The sequence below is a fragment of the Populus nigra genome, chromosome 1, assembly GCF_951802175.1.
Source record: "Populus nigra chromosome 1, ddPopNigr1.1, whole genome shotgun sequence".
Classification (NCBI taxonomy): domain Eukaryota; kingdom Viridiplantae; phylum Streptophyta; class Magnoliopsida; order Malpighiales; family Salicaceae; genus Populus; species Populus nigra.
In genome coordinates, this window is record NC_084852.1 from 13,599,522 (window position 1) to 13,613,338 (window position 13,817).

The 13,817-nt window shown below is 36.1% G+C and overlaps 1 protein-coding gene across 1 annotated transcript; it reads left to right on the forward strand.

Annotated features, from left to right (window-relative positions):
- Positions 1 to 1,398: 1,398 nt before the first annotated feature.
- On the forward strand, positions 1,399 to 5,406 carry LOC133693775 (pentatricopeptide repeat-containing protein At5g46460, mitochondrial). Its single transcript, XM_062115091.1, has 2 exons — positions 1,399 to 4,675; positions 5,057 to 5,406. Exon 1 carries the CDS (start codon positions 1,659 to 1,661, stop codon positions 3,831 to 3,833), a length of 2,175 nt encoding a protein of 724 aa, XP_061971075.1. The 5' UTR covers positions 1,399 to 1,658; the 3' UTR covers positions 3,834 to 4,675; positions 5,057 to 5,406.
- The last annotated feature ends 8,411 nt before the right edge of the window (positions 5,407 to 13,817 follow it).

Here is a 13,817-nt window from a genome sequence, read left to right on the forward strand (position 1 = left end):
AAGAAAAGGGTTGAATTAAAATATAAAAAATTAAAGTGAAAAGGACGGATAAAATAAGTGACCACCTTTAATTTCACTTAAAAAGTTTATTTTAGTTTCTTATCTTTTTTAGTTATTGGATGATGAGTATCTTTAGTTGTTCTAAATTTACTTTTAGTACTAAATTTTATTTTTTTTATTTTCAGTCCCTAAATTGCGAGATGAGATAGAGAGGTTTGTTGGATTCTGGCATGAAGAGAACAAATAGTTGTTTTTGACTATTCTGAGACCTCAAAAATGGTAAATAGTAGCGTCAATAAGTTCCATTTAATGAGAGAAATTTTACCAAAGTGTTTTTTCTCTTTCAACTTGTTTGATGATATAGATTTGATCGTGGGAAGAATTTTCAGGTTTGAGTAGATTTTGGATTCTTTGAGCTATTTTTTTGGTTTTTTAGACAATGTATATAGGTTTATTAAGATTTTTAGGGTGTATTTTATGTATTTTGGGTAAAAATAGGTTCAAAAACAAGTTTTTAATTGAAAAAACTAATTTTTTGATTTTTCAACAACCTTTAATCGTTGAATTCTGTAGAAAGCAGATAGCGCTTCGTCTGTTGTTTTTTTTTTTACTTAAAAAAAAGCTAGGGTTCAACCCTTTAAGAAATAAAAAATAAAAATAGGTTTCGATACGCAGGTTAGGATAAAAGACCCACATGCTCGGGGTGTATTTTTAATGTCAAACTCACATGACTAAGCTTCTTTTGTTTTTTTGTTTTGTATTTTGCTATTTTATATTTGGTTTTAAAAAAAATTAATAAAACAAATCATTAAACCCAATTGAGTTCATTAGTCAGATCGCAGGTTTAACGGGTTAATCCACAATATCTATGCTATTATTTATTTTTCTTTTTTGTTGTTTAATGCTTTTTTTTGTCTCTTAATTTAAAAAAAATACAATTTTTTTTATTGATGATCATTTTTTTATTTAACTCAAAACTAGAATATTACAATTTCACTCTTTGCTGTCAAATATCTATTTTTGCTATCTCGGCCTCACATGCCTATCACTACTTTTTTAAATTTTAAAATTATGTTTCATATAAAAATTATATTTTATTAAAAAACATGGTTGTTAAACATAATCAAGTATATAATGTTTGTTGTGAGATCAAATATTTTGATAAAACATTGATTTAATTAATTAGATACATGTATAAATATTTTGATTTATGAATGATAATTTTTTTATTTCTAAAAATATATAAAAAAAGCTTATATATTTAATCTTTATTAAAAAAATAACCGTTGTGAAGAGAAATGCAAGTCTAAAACTAGTTTAATTAATTGCGTAGATTTAACCTCTATTGAACATCTTAATTTCAATTTCTTCGATCTTCTCCAAAAGAGAAACTTAGGATTTCTTCCCAAAGAAATATTCCATCATCATCTCTTTCCTTTTTTCTCTTAAAAAAAAACAAAAACTTTACTCCATTCAACAGTACCTTCTATCAGTTTGGACACTGCCTTCCGGCTATGTGAATGAACAGCGAATTACAAAACGCTCCGTTGCGTGTTTTCCTGCTTCTTTCTATTTAATTAAGCCACTGACTTCATAAATTTGTTATCCAGAGGTTTACTGGTATAACTTTGTTATCCTTCCTGCTGTGTTGATTATTAATGACAGTTGGCTTTCGTCTTCCAGACTGCCGCCATATTTCAAAACTTCAAATCCTCGCCCCAGCTTTTCCAATTTTCAACTTCACTCCTTGTATTCCCCATTATTCACACCAAAAGCCTGCGAAGTGCAAACCCTTCGTCATTTTCATGGCTCATATTACGCGTTACACTAGAACAGTCACTCTCTCTTACACTACCTCACTCGCTAATCACCTTAAGAACCAAAGACTGGACCAAGCTCGCCTCATTTTTGATAAAATCCCATCTCCAAATCTTCATCTGTACACCAAGATGATTGCTGGGTATACGAGAAATGACAGGCTATGTGATGCTTTGAAACTGTTTGATAGGATGTCTGTCAGAGATGTGGTTTCTTGGAATTCGATGATAAAAGGGTGTTTAGATTGTGGGAATTTAGGTATGGCCACAAGGTTATTTGATGAAATGCCTGAGAAGAATGTTATCTCTTGGACGACGATGGTAAATGGCTACTTGAAGTTTGGGAGAGTCGAGCTTGCCCAGAGGTTGTTTCTGGATATGCAAGTAAAGGATGTTGCGGCGTGGAATGCTATGGTTCATGGGTATTTTGAGAATGGGAGAGTTGAAGAGGGTGTCAGGTTGTTTGAAGAAATGCCTGTTAGAGATGTCATTTCATGGACTTCGATGATTGGAGGGCTTGACCTAAATGGGAAGAGTGAAGAAGCCTTGTTTATTTTTAAGAAGATGTTGCGTTCTGGTGTTCAGCCAACTTGGAGCACGTTTGCTTGTGTGTTGTCAGCTTGTGCCAATGCAGTGGAGTTTAATTTGGGTGTTCAAGTTCATGGTCATGTTGTTAAGTTAGGATGTTTTATTCATGAGTTTATATCAGTATCACTTATAACGTTTTATGCAAATTTCATGAAAATAGAGCATGCTCACAAGATTTTTAATGAGACACTGACTAAAAATGTTGTAAAATGGACGGCTCTTTTGACGGGATATGTATGGAATAATAAGCATCAGGATGCATTGAGGGTTTTTGGTGACATGACTAAGATGGGTGTTCTTCCAAATCAATCTACTTTCTCTATTACTTTGAATGCATGTTGTGGATTAGAGGCTCTTGATAAGGGTAAAGAGATCCACACTATGGCTATTAAACTAGGGTTGGAAACTGATGTCTTCGTTGGTAATTCTCTTGTAGTCATGTACACAGAGTGTGGAAATGTAAATTCTGCTGTTGCTGTCTTTAGGAACATTAATGAGAAGGATATTGTCTCGTGGAACTCAATTATTGTTGGAAGCGCACAGCATGGTTTTGGCATGTGGGCGTTGATTTTCTTTAACCAAATGATACGTAGAGGGGTAGATCCAAATGAGATCACATTCACCGGTTTGCTTTCTGCTTGTAGCCGTTCTGGGATGTTACTGAAGGGGAGGTGCTTTTTTGAGTATATCAGTCGATATAAATCCAGTGTATTGAGGCTTCAGCACTATGCTTGTATGGTGGACATCTTGGGAAGATGTGGGAAGTTGGATGAAGCAGAGGAGTTGGTTAGATATATGCCCGTGAAAGCGAATTCAATGATATGGCTTGCTTTGCTAAGTGCTTGTAGGGTGCATTCTAATTTGGAGGTTGCTGAAAGAGCTGCAAAACACATTCTTGATCTAGAGCCAAATTGTACTTCTGCCTATGTCTTGTTGTCTAATATATATGCATCTGCTGATAGATGGGCTGATGTCTCTAGAATGAGAGTGAAGATGAAACAGGGAGGACTTGTGAAACAACCAGGATCCAGTTGGGTAGTTTTGAGGGGAAAGAAACATGAGTTTCTTTCTGCAGATAGATCCCATCCTCTAAGTGAGAGAATATATGAAAAGCTGGACTGGTTGGGAAAAAAGTTGAAGGAATTTGGTTATGTTCCTGATCAAAAATTTGCTCTACATGATGTTGAGGATGAGCAGAAGGAAGAGATGTTGTCTTTTCACAGTGAGAGGCTTGCTATTGCGTTTGGGCTAGTTAGCACTGTGGAGGGTAGCACAATAATAGTCATGAAGAATCTTCGTGTATGTGGGGATTGTCACTCTGTTATTAAGCTTATGTCAAAGATTGTAGGACGCAAGATTGTTGTCAGAGATTCTGGCCGCTTTCACCACTTCAAGAATGGCATTTGTTCTTGCAGTGATTATTGGTAGCACTATTGCGGTTTTTTCCTTGTTAAAACTGCTGGATCAATGTGCTGATTTGGGATGCCTATAGGCACATTAAAGCGTCTTTATGATGACCAAAACAAATATTTTGAAGAAGAAGAGAATAGAATTACGCAGATAAATTTTGAGTTTAAATAGAACTATGGTTGTGGCTTAAATGATGATTCTGAAGTAGGACGAGGGATTTGTGATTTTGCAGATAAACTTCTCATGTCTGATAATTTGAATGAATGAAAGAACATAGACTAATGAAAGGAAGGAAGAGAAACAATAAAAAACAATACATGATGAAAATAAAGGTAAGTCAAAGCTAAGGAGTTCGTAGGCTGGGGATCAAAACCTTTGTCTGAGTTCCTGACATCCATTGGAAAGGAACAACCAAAGAATTGTCTTAACTTGATGTTAGTATCATTTCTGGGTATTGCAGTGATAACAACCTTTTTGACCCAGTGAAGAAAAGGAAAAGCTACAACCATGTCTGGAAGGAGATGTGTGAATAAATTGTTTTGTGGATAACATGGGACGGTAAGAGGATGTTTTTGGAAGCTTTGATAAAGCTCATAATGTGAGGGTGGGACTTGTTGTTAGGTAAAAGGCAGTGAAACTGAAGCCTTGCTGGAAACAGAGCAGGTTGTTCCAGATAGGCACAAAGCTGTATTGCATCTGTCATGGCTAACAAGCTTGTCTACCCGAGGAGTAGTTTGCTGGAGGAGCTGTCAAAGCATTCAGAGACTTTGATTTTAACATAATGGGTAGTTTCATGAAGGTTAACGCTCATCCATATGATTGTTTGCTGAAGAACTCTCATCAGCTCTCGCAAGTGACAGGTAATTAATTGTAGCACTGGAAGTTTTCTAGACAAGTAATCGATTTTTTTCTCTTCCTTAGTATTTATTGAACTACATAATTGCACTGTTCATAAATGGTTTTAGTAATTTTATGATCATGCCGTGATCATAATATATATATATATATATATATATATATATATATATATATTATGATCACGGCATGATCATAAAATTACTTTATATATAAAGGGCATAATAAAAAACCTAATTAATTAAATTATTTTATTTATTATAAAAAATATATATATATACACACACACTCCAAATTGTGTGAAATGTCTTAATTGCCAATCAACCATTGTCACCTACAATTACTCATCAAAGGATAATGTAGCCCTTTTCTATTTATTTTTTTAGGGTGTTGCAAGATGGAGGAAAGGAAGATGGAGAAGAAAGGAGGCAATTGGGGTTTGAAGCTTAAGTTGGAATATGCAATTGTGCTGTGTTTTAGAAATGTGGCTGCTGCAACAACTGCATTGTATTTCCTTGGAAATGCAAGGGCAAAGCTCAAATAAAAGTCGAGGAGATGGTTACTGGGCAATAGGAATGGGTGTGGTCTGTTTTTTCTCTGTTGTTTTAGCTGTCAGGAAAATCTACAAGAAATTAATCAAATGGTAGTGTTTAGGTTGTGGTTGCAATCTCAGTTGCTTGAGGAATTGTGGAGGAGAGAAATTAAAATCAATACAATTCACTTCGTACAGAGATAAGATTATGTGTTTGAGGAATTGCTAGCAATCATGTTTTCTTCTTAGTTTTCATGCTTTTAGCACATTCCAGATTTGTTTAAATATCCATTCTGGCAAGTTCCTGTTGCGGCCATCATCAAGTGTCAAGCTTGGGACGAACTCGATGAATTGAGAAGTACTCTTTGGTAGCTGCTGACGGCTGTAGGCTTGATTAACGTTCACTGTCAAGCAAACAGATGTACTATTGCTCCAAAGAGCAAAATGGCTTTCTAGCAGGGAGCTTATGACCAAATTTAGTAAACATTCATATAATTCCAGAATATTAACAAAAAAAAAAACCCTCATCAGATTTTATAATAAAAAACTAACCAATAAATTAAATTTAACTATAAAAACAAAGAAATCATAAGATTTTATGGCTTTCTAGTTAACAGATAGGAATACAAGCTAAGACTAAGATTTTCAATTAAGAAAACCAACCACCATATAACAGTAAAGATTTTAAACAGTTTATTAGATTTTGTAATTTCTAAATATATGCAAGAAATCCTTCGAATCTGTGTTTGACTTGATTTTATCCTATCCTATCTCTTTCGTATACCGTTTGAAATACATGCATGTAAATATGTATGGAGTGAAGATTTCTTTTTAATCCACAGTGCCTTTACTTGAGAGAGAAAAAAACAAACACACGCATTGGCTAAAGCCATTCTCCTTCTTGTTCTTGCTTTCTTAGCTGTTTGCACAGCTAGGGATGTTCCTTTACTCTCTATGCTTAACCACCACAGATCCCTATTAAGTACTACTCCTAGCCTTGCTGATGTCCCTATTAACTACACTCATGTTTGTGATCATACACGGTTTGCAAACCAAGGTATGGAAATGAAAGAATTTGGCTACTGTGACTCCTCTCTATCCTTTGAGGATAGGGCAAAAGATCTGGTGGATCGAATGACACTAGATATTGAGAAGGTGCAGCAGCTGGGAATTAAACAAAGCCATTGGTGTGCCAAGAATAGGGCCTACCTCATTATGAGTGGTGGTCCGAGGCACTCCATGGTGTCTCCAATGTCGGCCCAGGTACCTTCATTGATGAATTGATACCTGGCGCAACAAGTTTCCCCACTGTCATCCATACAACTGCATCCTTCAACAAGTCACTATGGAAAACCATTGGTCAGGTCTATATAAATAGATTTTTCATAGCTATTTATATATGTTTGAATACTATATATGTGCTTATAAATGATTTTATTTCTGTTATGTGTAGGTTGTTTCAGCTGAAGCGAGGGCAATGTACAATTTAGGACGAGCAGGGTTAACATATTGGAGCCCTAACATAAACGTGGTTATTAGAGATCCTAGGTGGGGAAGAATTACAGAGACACCAGGAGAAGACCCTTTTGTGGTAGGCACATATGCTTCTAACTATGTAAAAGGATTGCAAGATGTTGAAGGAGCCGGAGAGACCAAAGATTTGAATTCTAGACCTCTCAAGGTTTCTACATGCTGTAAGCATTATGCTGCTTACGATGTTGATGCATGGTTGGGAATCGACCGATACCATTATGATGCAAGGGTACGTAACTTCATTAATTATATGTATAAAACCTTCAATTTCTTACATCATTTAATTCTAATTCTAAGGAGTTTCAATTTTTAATGTTCTCAAGGTGACTGAGCAAGATATCTATGTCAAGTTCCCTTTGAAATGTGTGTTAAAGATGGTGATGTTAGTAGTGTTATGTGCTCCTACAACCGTGTTAATGGCATTCCTAGCTACATGTGCTGATCCAAGACTCTTAAAAGACACTATCAGAGGAGAATGGGATTTACATGGGTATATGTTACATCAATTACCCAGTTAGTTAATGAATGTCTCTTTTACAGATACATTGTTTCGGATTGTGACTCCATTCAGGTGATGGTAGACAACCACAAATGGCTTGGTGACACAAAGGAGGATGTTGTTGCCCAAGTGTTAATTAAAGGCAGGCAAGCATACCATACGTGTAATGCAGGCATTTTTGTTAATGTTATGAGGACATTTCTGTTGATTTTTATGTCACAAGGCATGTTACTGTTGCACTATCTGTCTCTGAGATGGATATGCGTAACCTTTTGAAGCTCTTACAAGTCAGAAAGAACCTTTATTTAGACGAAACTTAAAGCTGAGATCTTGGAATGCATGCTAGCTTTTTTAATATTTGGGAGTGTATATTTGGTTAGAATAACTTTTTGTTTTTTGGTCAATGTAAATGCAGGGTTGGATCTTGATTGTGGAGCCTATTATCCCGACTCTCTCCAAAGTGCAGTGATGCAAGGAGAAGTAGCTGAGACAGAGATAGACAAGTCACTAAAATACCTATATGTTGTGCTAATGAGACTTGGATTCTTTGATGGGAGTCCTTTCAAATCACTTGGCAAGGATCATGTTTGCTCCCACGAACATATTTGAATTAGCAGCTGAAGCAGCCAGAGAAGGGGTTGTTCTTCTTAAAAATATTAATGAAACTTTGCCTTTGGACTCTGCCAAGTTTAAAAACATTGCAGTGATTGGACCACATGCCAATTCTACAGCAGCATTGGTTGGAAATTATCAGGTTTTAACTATATTTACAACTCAGTACAGCATTAATTTATGGCTGGCAATTTTGTTTAGAAATTTAATTCACACTACGAATTTTATACAGGTGTCCCTTGCCGATATGTGACGCCACTTGATGGCATCTCTTCATTTGGAGAAGTGATATATGAAATGGGATGCGGTGAAATGGCATGCAGGAATGATAGTTTGATTTTTCCTGCCATGGAAGCTGCTAAGAAAGCTGATGCCACTTTGTTATTGTTAGAATTATGAGATTCTGCCTTGAAAAAGATAGAGTTAAGTGCAGTTATGTTATTTGAATTTTATGTAATTATTTTTCTACTTCAGGATTTGCAGCAGGAACTTTCTGCTAATTTTGTTATTTCAATTCCAATAATCTCTCAAGTTTGTCGAGAGTTTCAATCCATTACAAGTTCTATGTAAGTCTATGTATAGACATTCGAAATTAATGGAATATTATTGATTTTTCTACTCAACTCTGCTCCTTTGTATTTATTTTTTCTATACTTAAAACTGTAATTTCTGGAACTTAAGATTTCTATCAGTGGTATCAGAGCTTTATATCCTACGGGCTGTGAGGCAAGTATTGTGAGTGACAAACACAGAGAGGGTGAGGCAATTATTGTGAGTGCTAAACACAGAGAGGGTGAGTAGAAATACTAGTGAGTTATTTTCCTTCTATTTCAATGTCTATTTCAAGTAATATAGCATCTGCAATTCTAATGTTTAGTGGTGAACTCTATCATATTTGGGCTATCAAAATGAGATTTTATCTAATATCTCAAGGCTTATGGAATGTGTGGTGACTGATTCTGATCCACCACCATTGAATGCAAATCCCACAATCGCTCAAATGAAAGCACATGAAGAAGAAAAACTCAAGAAGGACAAAGCCATTACCTGCCTACATTCTGGACTTGCAGATCGTATTTTCACCAAAATAATGAATCTAGAAACACCAAAACAAGTATAGGATAAGCTCCAAATTGAATTTGAAGGGAGCAACAGAGTCAAAGCAGTTAAGCTTCTTGCATTTAAAAGGGAATTTGAGTTGATGAAGATGAAAGATAATGAATCTGTCAAAGATTATTCTGGCAGATTAATGGATGTTGTAAATCAAATGAGACTTCTTGGAAATAAATTTAAAGATCATAAGGTAGTAGAAAAACTTATTATGTTAGTCCCACAAAAGTTTGAAGCCAAAATCTCTGCAATAGAAGAATCTTGTGATTTGCAAAATCCTACTATTGCAGAGTTAATTAGCAAACTTCACGTACAGGAGCAAAGGGTTCATATGAGAGATGATGAGGCTGTTGAAGGGGCTTTCCAAGCAAACAACAAGGGAAGGAGTGCTGGTAACCTGCCAAGAAAAAAACTTGTCAAGTTTTCTAAAGGAAAAACAAGTATACCTTCAAGAAGACAGATTTTCTTACCGTGTCCTTATTGCAGAAGAACTAACCATGCTGAGAAAGATTGCTGGTTTAAGGGTAAACCTTCTCTCCAGTGTATGTTCTGTAATAATCTTGGCCATAGCGAGAAATTTTGCAGAATCAAGAAGAAACAATCTCAGCAACAAATACAACAACAAGCAAATGTTTCTGAAGAAGGCAAAGATGATGAGGAGCATCTGTTTATGGCATCACAAGCTAGCAATACTTCTGAGCTAAATACATGGCTTATAGACAATGGCTGCACTAGTCACATGTCTAAGTTTCTGTCAATCTTTTCTTCTATTGACAGATCAATTCAACCAAAAATCAAGCTGGGAAATGGAGATATTGTGCAAGCTAAGGGAAAAGGCATTGTTGCAGTCAGCACAAATAGAGGTACTAAAACTATCACAAATCTCCTTAGTGTTGCACAGATGCTTAGGAATGGTTATGAAGTCTCTTTTAAAGAGAAATTTTGCTTTATCACTGATATACATAATTCAGAGATAGCAAATCTCAAAATGGATGGTAATAGCTTCTATTTGAAGCTTGATGCTGTTAAAGGACATGTGTTTAGTGCTAAGATTTATGAAAGCATTCTTTGGCACAAAAGATTTGGTCATTACAATCTCAATTCATTAAAGTTGCTGCATGATACTGGAATGGTAGAAAACATGTCTGAAATTCATGTTACTGCTCATACATGTGGAAGCTGTGAACTGGGAAAGCAACACCGACAACCATTTCCCAAAGGTATATCTAAAAAAGCAACTCACAAGCTGGAGTTAGTCCACTCAGACATATGTGGACCAATGAGCACAGCCTCCTTGAGCAATAATATGTACTTTATATTGTTCATTGATGACTTCAGTAGAATGACTTGGGTTTATTTTCTGAAAACCAAGTCACAAGCACTATTAATGTTCAAAAACTTCAAGAGCATGGCTGAAACTTAAAGTGGACAGAAGATCAAGGTGTTGAGAACTGATAATGAAGAAGAGTATATTTCGAAGGAGTTCAATGCCTTTTGTTTAGAATCTGGGATTGTACACCAACTGACAATTCCTTACTCTCCACAGTAGAATGGAGTTTCTGAAAGGAAGAACAGAACTATGATGGAGATGTCCAGATGTATCTTGTTTGAAAAGAAGTTGCCAAGGTTTCTTTGGGCTGAAGCAGTAAATACTTCAGTAAATTTGCTTAATATACTTTCAACTAAGTCTGTTCAAAGCAAAACACCATTAGAAGCATAGTATGGTGTCCAACCTACTGCCAAACATCTCAAAGTGTTTGGATCATTGTGCTACTTTCTTGTACCATCTGTCAAAAGAGGGAAACTGGATGAAAGAGCAGAGAAAGGAATTCTGGTGGGATATGCGATAGAATCAAAAGGTTACAGAATTTTCAATCTGAATGCAACTAAAATTCAGGTCAGCAGAGATGTGCATTTTGATGAGAATTCCTGCTGAAATTGGGACTTAAAAAGAGTTGATCAGAATATCACAGCTGCACTTGAACCAGCAGTAAGAAGTATTGGTGTTAAAGTTCAACAAGACATTGAAGCAACTTCAGATACAGCAGTACTTAAGGTTAGGCCATTGTCTAATGTGTACAAAAAATGTAATCTTATACATGCTGAGCCTACAAACTATACTGAAGCTGCAAGAGTTCCAGCTTAGATTGAAGCAATGAAATCAGAAATTGATTCCATTGAAAGAAATGGGACTTGGAGATTGACTGAACTTCCTGAAGATAAAAAGAAAATTAGAGTGAAGTGGGTCTTCAGAACCAAATTCAATCCAGATGGTTCAATCTTCAAACACAAGGCTAGATTGGTTATTAAAGGCTTTGCTCAAGTTGCTGGAGTGGATTATGGAGATACTTTTGCACCAGTAGCTAGGCATGACACTATAAAACTCCTACTTGCTCTTGTGGGACAAAAAGGATGGAGAGTATATCATTTAGATGTTAAGTCTGCTTTTCTAAATGGAATACTTCTTGAAGAAATTTATGTTCAGCAACCAGAAGGCTTTGTAGTTGCTAATAATGAACACAAAGTATACAAGCTACACAAGGCTCTTTATGGCTTGAAGCAAACAAGCACTAAGGGCCTGGTACAACAGAATTGACACTCATTTGATTCAAGTGGGATTCAAGAGAAGTGAAAATGAAGCTACTTTGTATCTGAAACAAGATGAAGATGGTCTGCAGCTGGTGATATCACTCTATATAGACGACATGCTAGTTACTGGAAGCAATGCAAAGTTGCTGGAAGAGTTCAAAACAGAAATGCAAGATGTTTTTGAAATGTCTGATCTTGGCATTATGAACTACTTTCTTGGAATGGAAATACATCAATGTAGTTCGGGTATTTTTGTTTCACAAAGGAAATATGTTGTTGATATACTCAAGAAGTTCAAACTTGAGTCCTGCAAATAAGTAGCAACTCCTTTGGCACAAAATGAGAAGATTTCAAAAAATGATGGTGAGAAACTTGAAGATCCCTCTGGATTTAGAAGTTTAGTGGGCAGTTTACTATATTTAACAGCAACTAGACCTGACTTGATGTTTCCAGCTGGTTTGCTGTCAAGGTTCATGAGCTCACCTAGCAATATTCACATGGGAATTGCTAAAAGGGTGTTGAAGTACATTAGAGGAATAGCTGATCTTGGCATCTGGTACTTGAAGACAGGAGGAGTAAAACTAATTGGTTATGTAGACAGTGAATGGGCAGGGAGTGTTGATGACATGAAAAACACCTCTGAGTATGTTTTTAACATTGGTTTAGGTGCAATCTGTTGGAATGCAAAGAAGCAAGAGGTGGTGGCACGATCAACTGCAGAAGCAGAGTATATCTCCATGGCAGCAGCTGCAAATCAAGCAATTTGGTTAAACAAGTTGTTTGTTGATTTGGGTCAAGATCAAAGCTCACCAATTGAGCTTTATTATGACAACAAATCTGCTATTGCTATTGCTCTAAATCCGGTTCAACATGGCAGAACCAAGCATATCAATGTAAAATTTCATTCTATAAGAGAAGCTGAGAAGAATCTGCTTATAAAGCTACACTATTGTCCAAAAGATGTTCAACTTGCTGATATAATGACTAAAGCTCTTCCTACATCAAGGCTGGAATTTCTAAGGATGAAACTTGGTTTGTCCAAGGCAAGTCTCAAGGAGGAGTGTTAGAATTATGAGATTCTGCCTTGAGAAAGATAGAGTTAAGTGCAATTATGTTATTTGAATTTTATGTAATTGTTTTTCTACTTCAGGATTTGCAGCAGGAACTTTCTGCTAAGTTTGTTATTTCAATTCCAATAATCTCTCAAGTTTGTTGAGAGTTTCAATCCATTACAAATTCTATGTAAGTCTATATATAGACATTCGAAATTAATGGAATATTATTGATTTTTCTACTCAACTCTGCTCCTTTGTATCTATTTTTCCTATACTTAAAACTGTAGTTTCTGGAACTTAAAATTTCTATCAGTTATTGATGGGCTTGGATTTATCGATTGAGGCTGAGAATTTGGATAAGGAGGATCTCCTTCTCCCAGGATACCAGACTCAATTGATAAACCAAGTTGCTCAATTCTCTAGAGTTCCAGTGATTCTGATAATCATGTCAGCAAGTGGGCTTGATATCTCTTTTGCAAGGGATAATGATAAGATTCAAGCTATCTTATGGGTTGGACATCCTGGACAAGAAGGAGGTCGAGGCATTGCCGATGTTGTTTTTGGAAAATATAATCCCGGTAAGCATTCTATTTTAATCTGTTAATATCTCCTGCGAGTAATTAATTAACCGAAATTCTATTTTTTCTATTATTATAGGAGGGAGAATGCCACTCACATGGTATGAGAGTAGCTATGTTGATATGTTACCTATGACATGCCACTGCGACCTGTTGACAGCAATTCGGTTATCTTGGAAGAACATATTAATTCTACAATGGCTCAACAGTTTATCCATTTGAATATGGACTCAGCTACACAGAGTTTGGGAACGAGCTAGCATCCTCAGCTGAAGCCTATCTTGAAATCAAATTGAACAAGTATCAACAATTAATGCCTGACTTGAACTACACCAATGATCAAGGCTACAGGCAAAGTTGTCTTGCAATTTTTGTTGATGATTTATAAGGTGACAGTCCAAAACGTAGGGGATAAGGACGGCAGTGAAGTGGTCATGGTTTACTCAAAACCTCCAGATGGTGTTAGTGGGGCTCATGCCAAGCAAGTCATTGGATTTGAGAGGGTGTTTGCGGCAACAGGTAAGAGCAACAAGGTGAGATTTTCTTTTAATGCTTGCAAGAGCCTGGCAATTGTAGATACTACAGGTTACAAGGTTATTCCATCTGGTGTGCATAAAATCACGGTGGGAGATGGTGGCC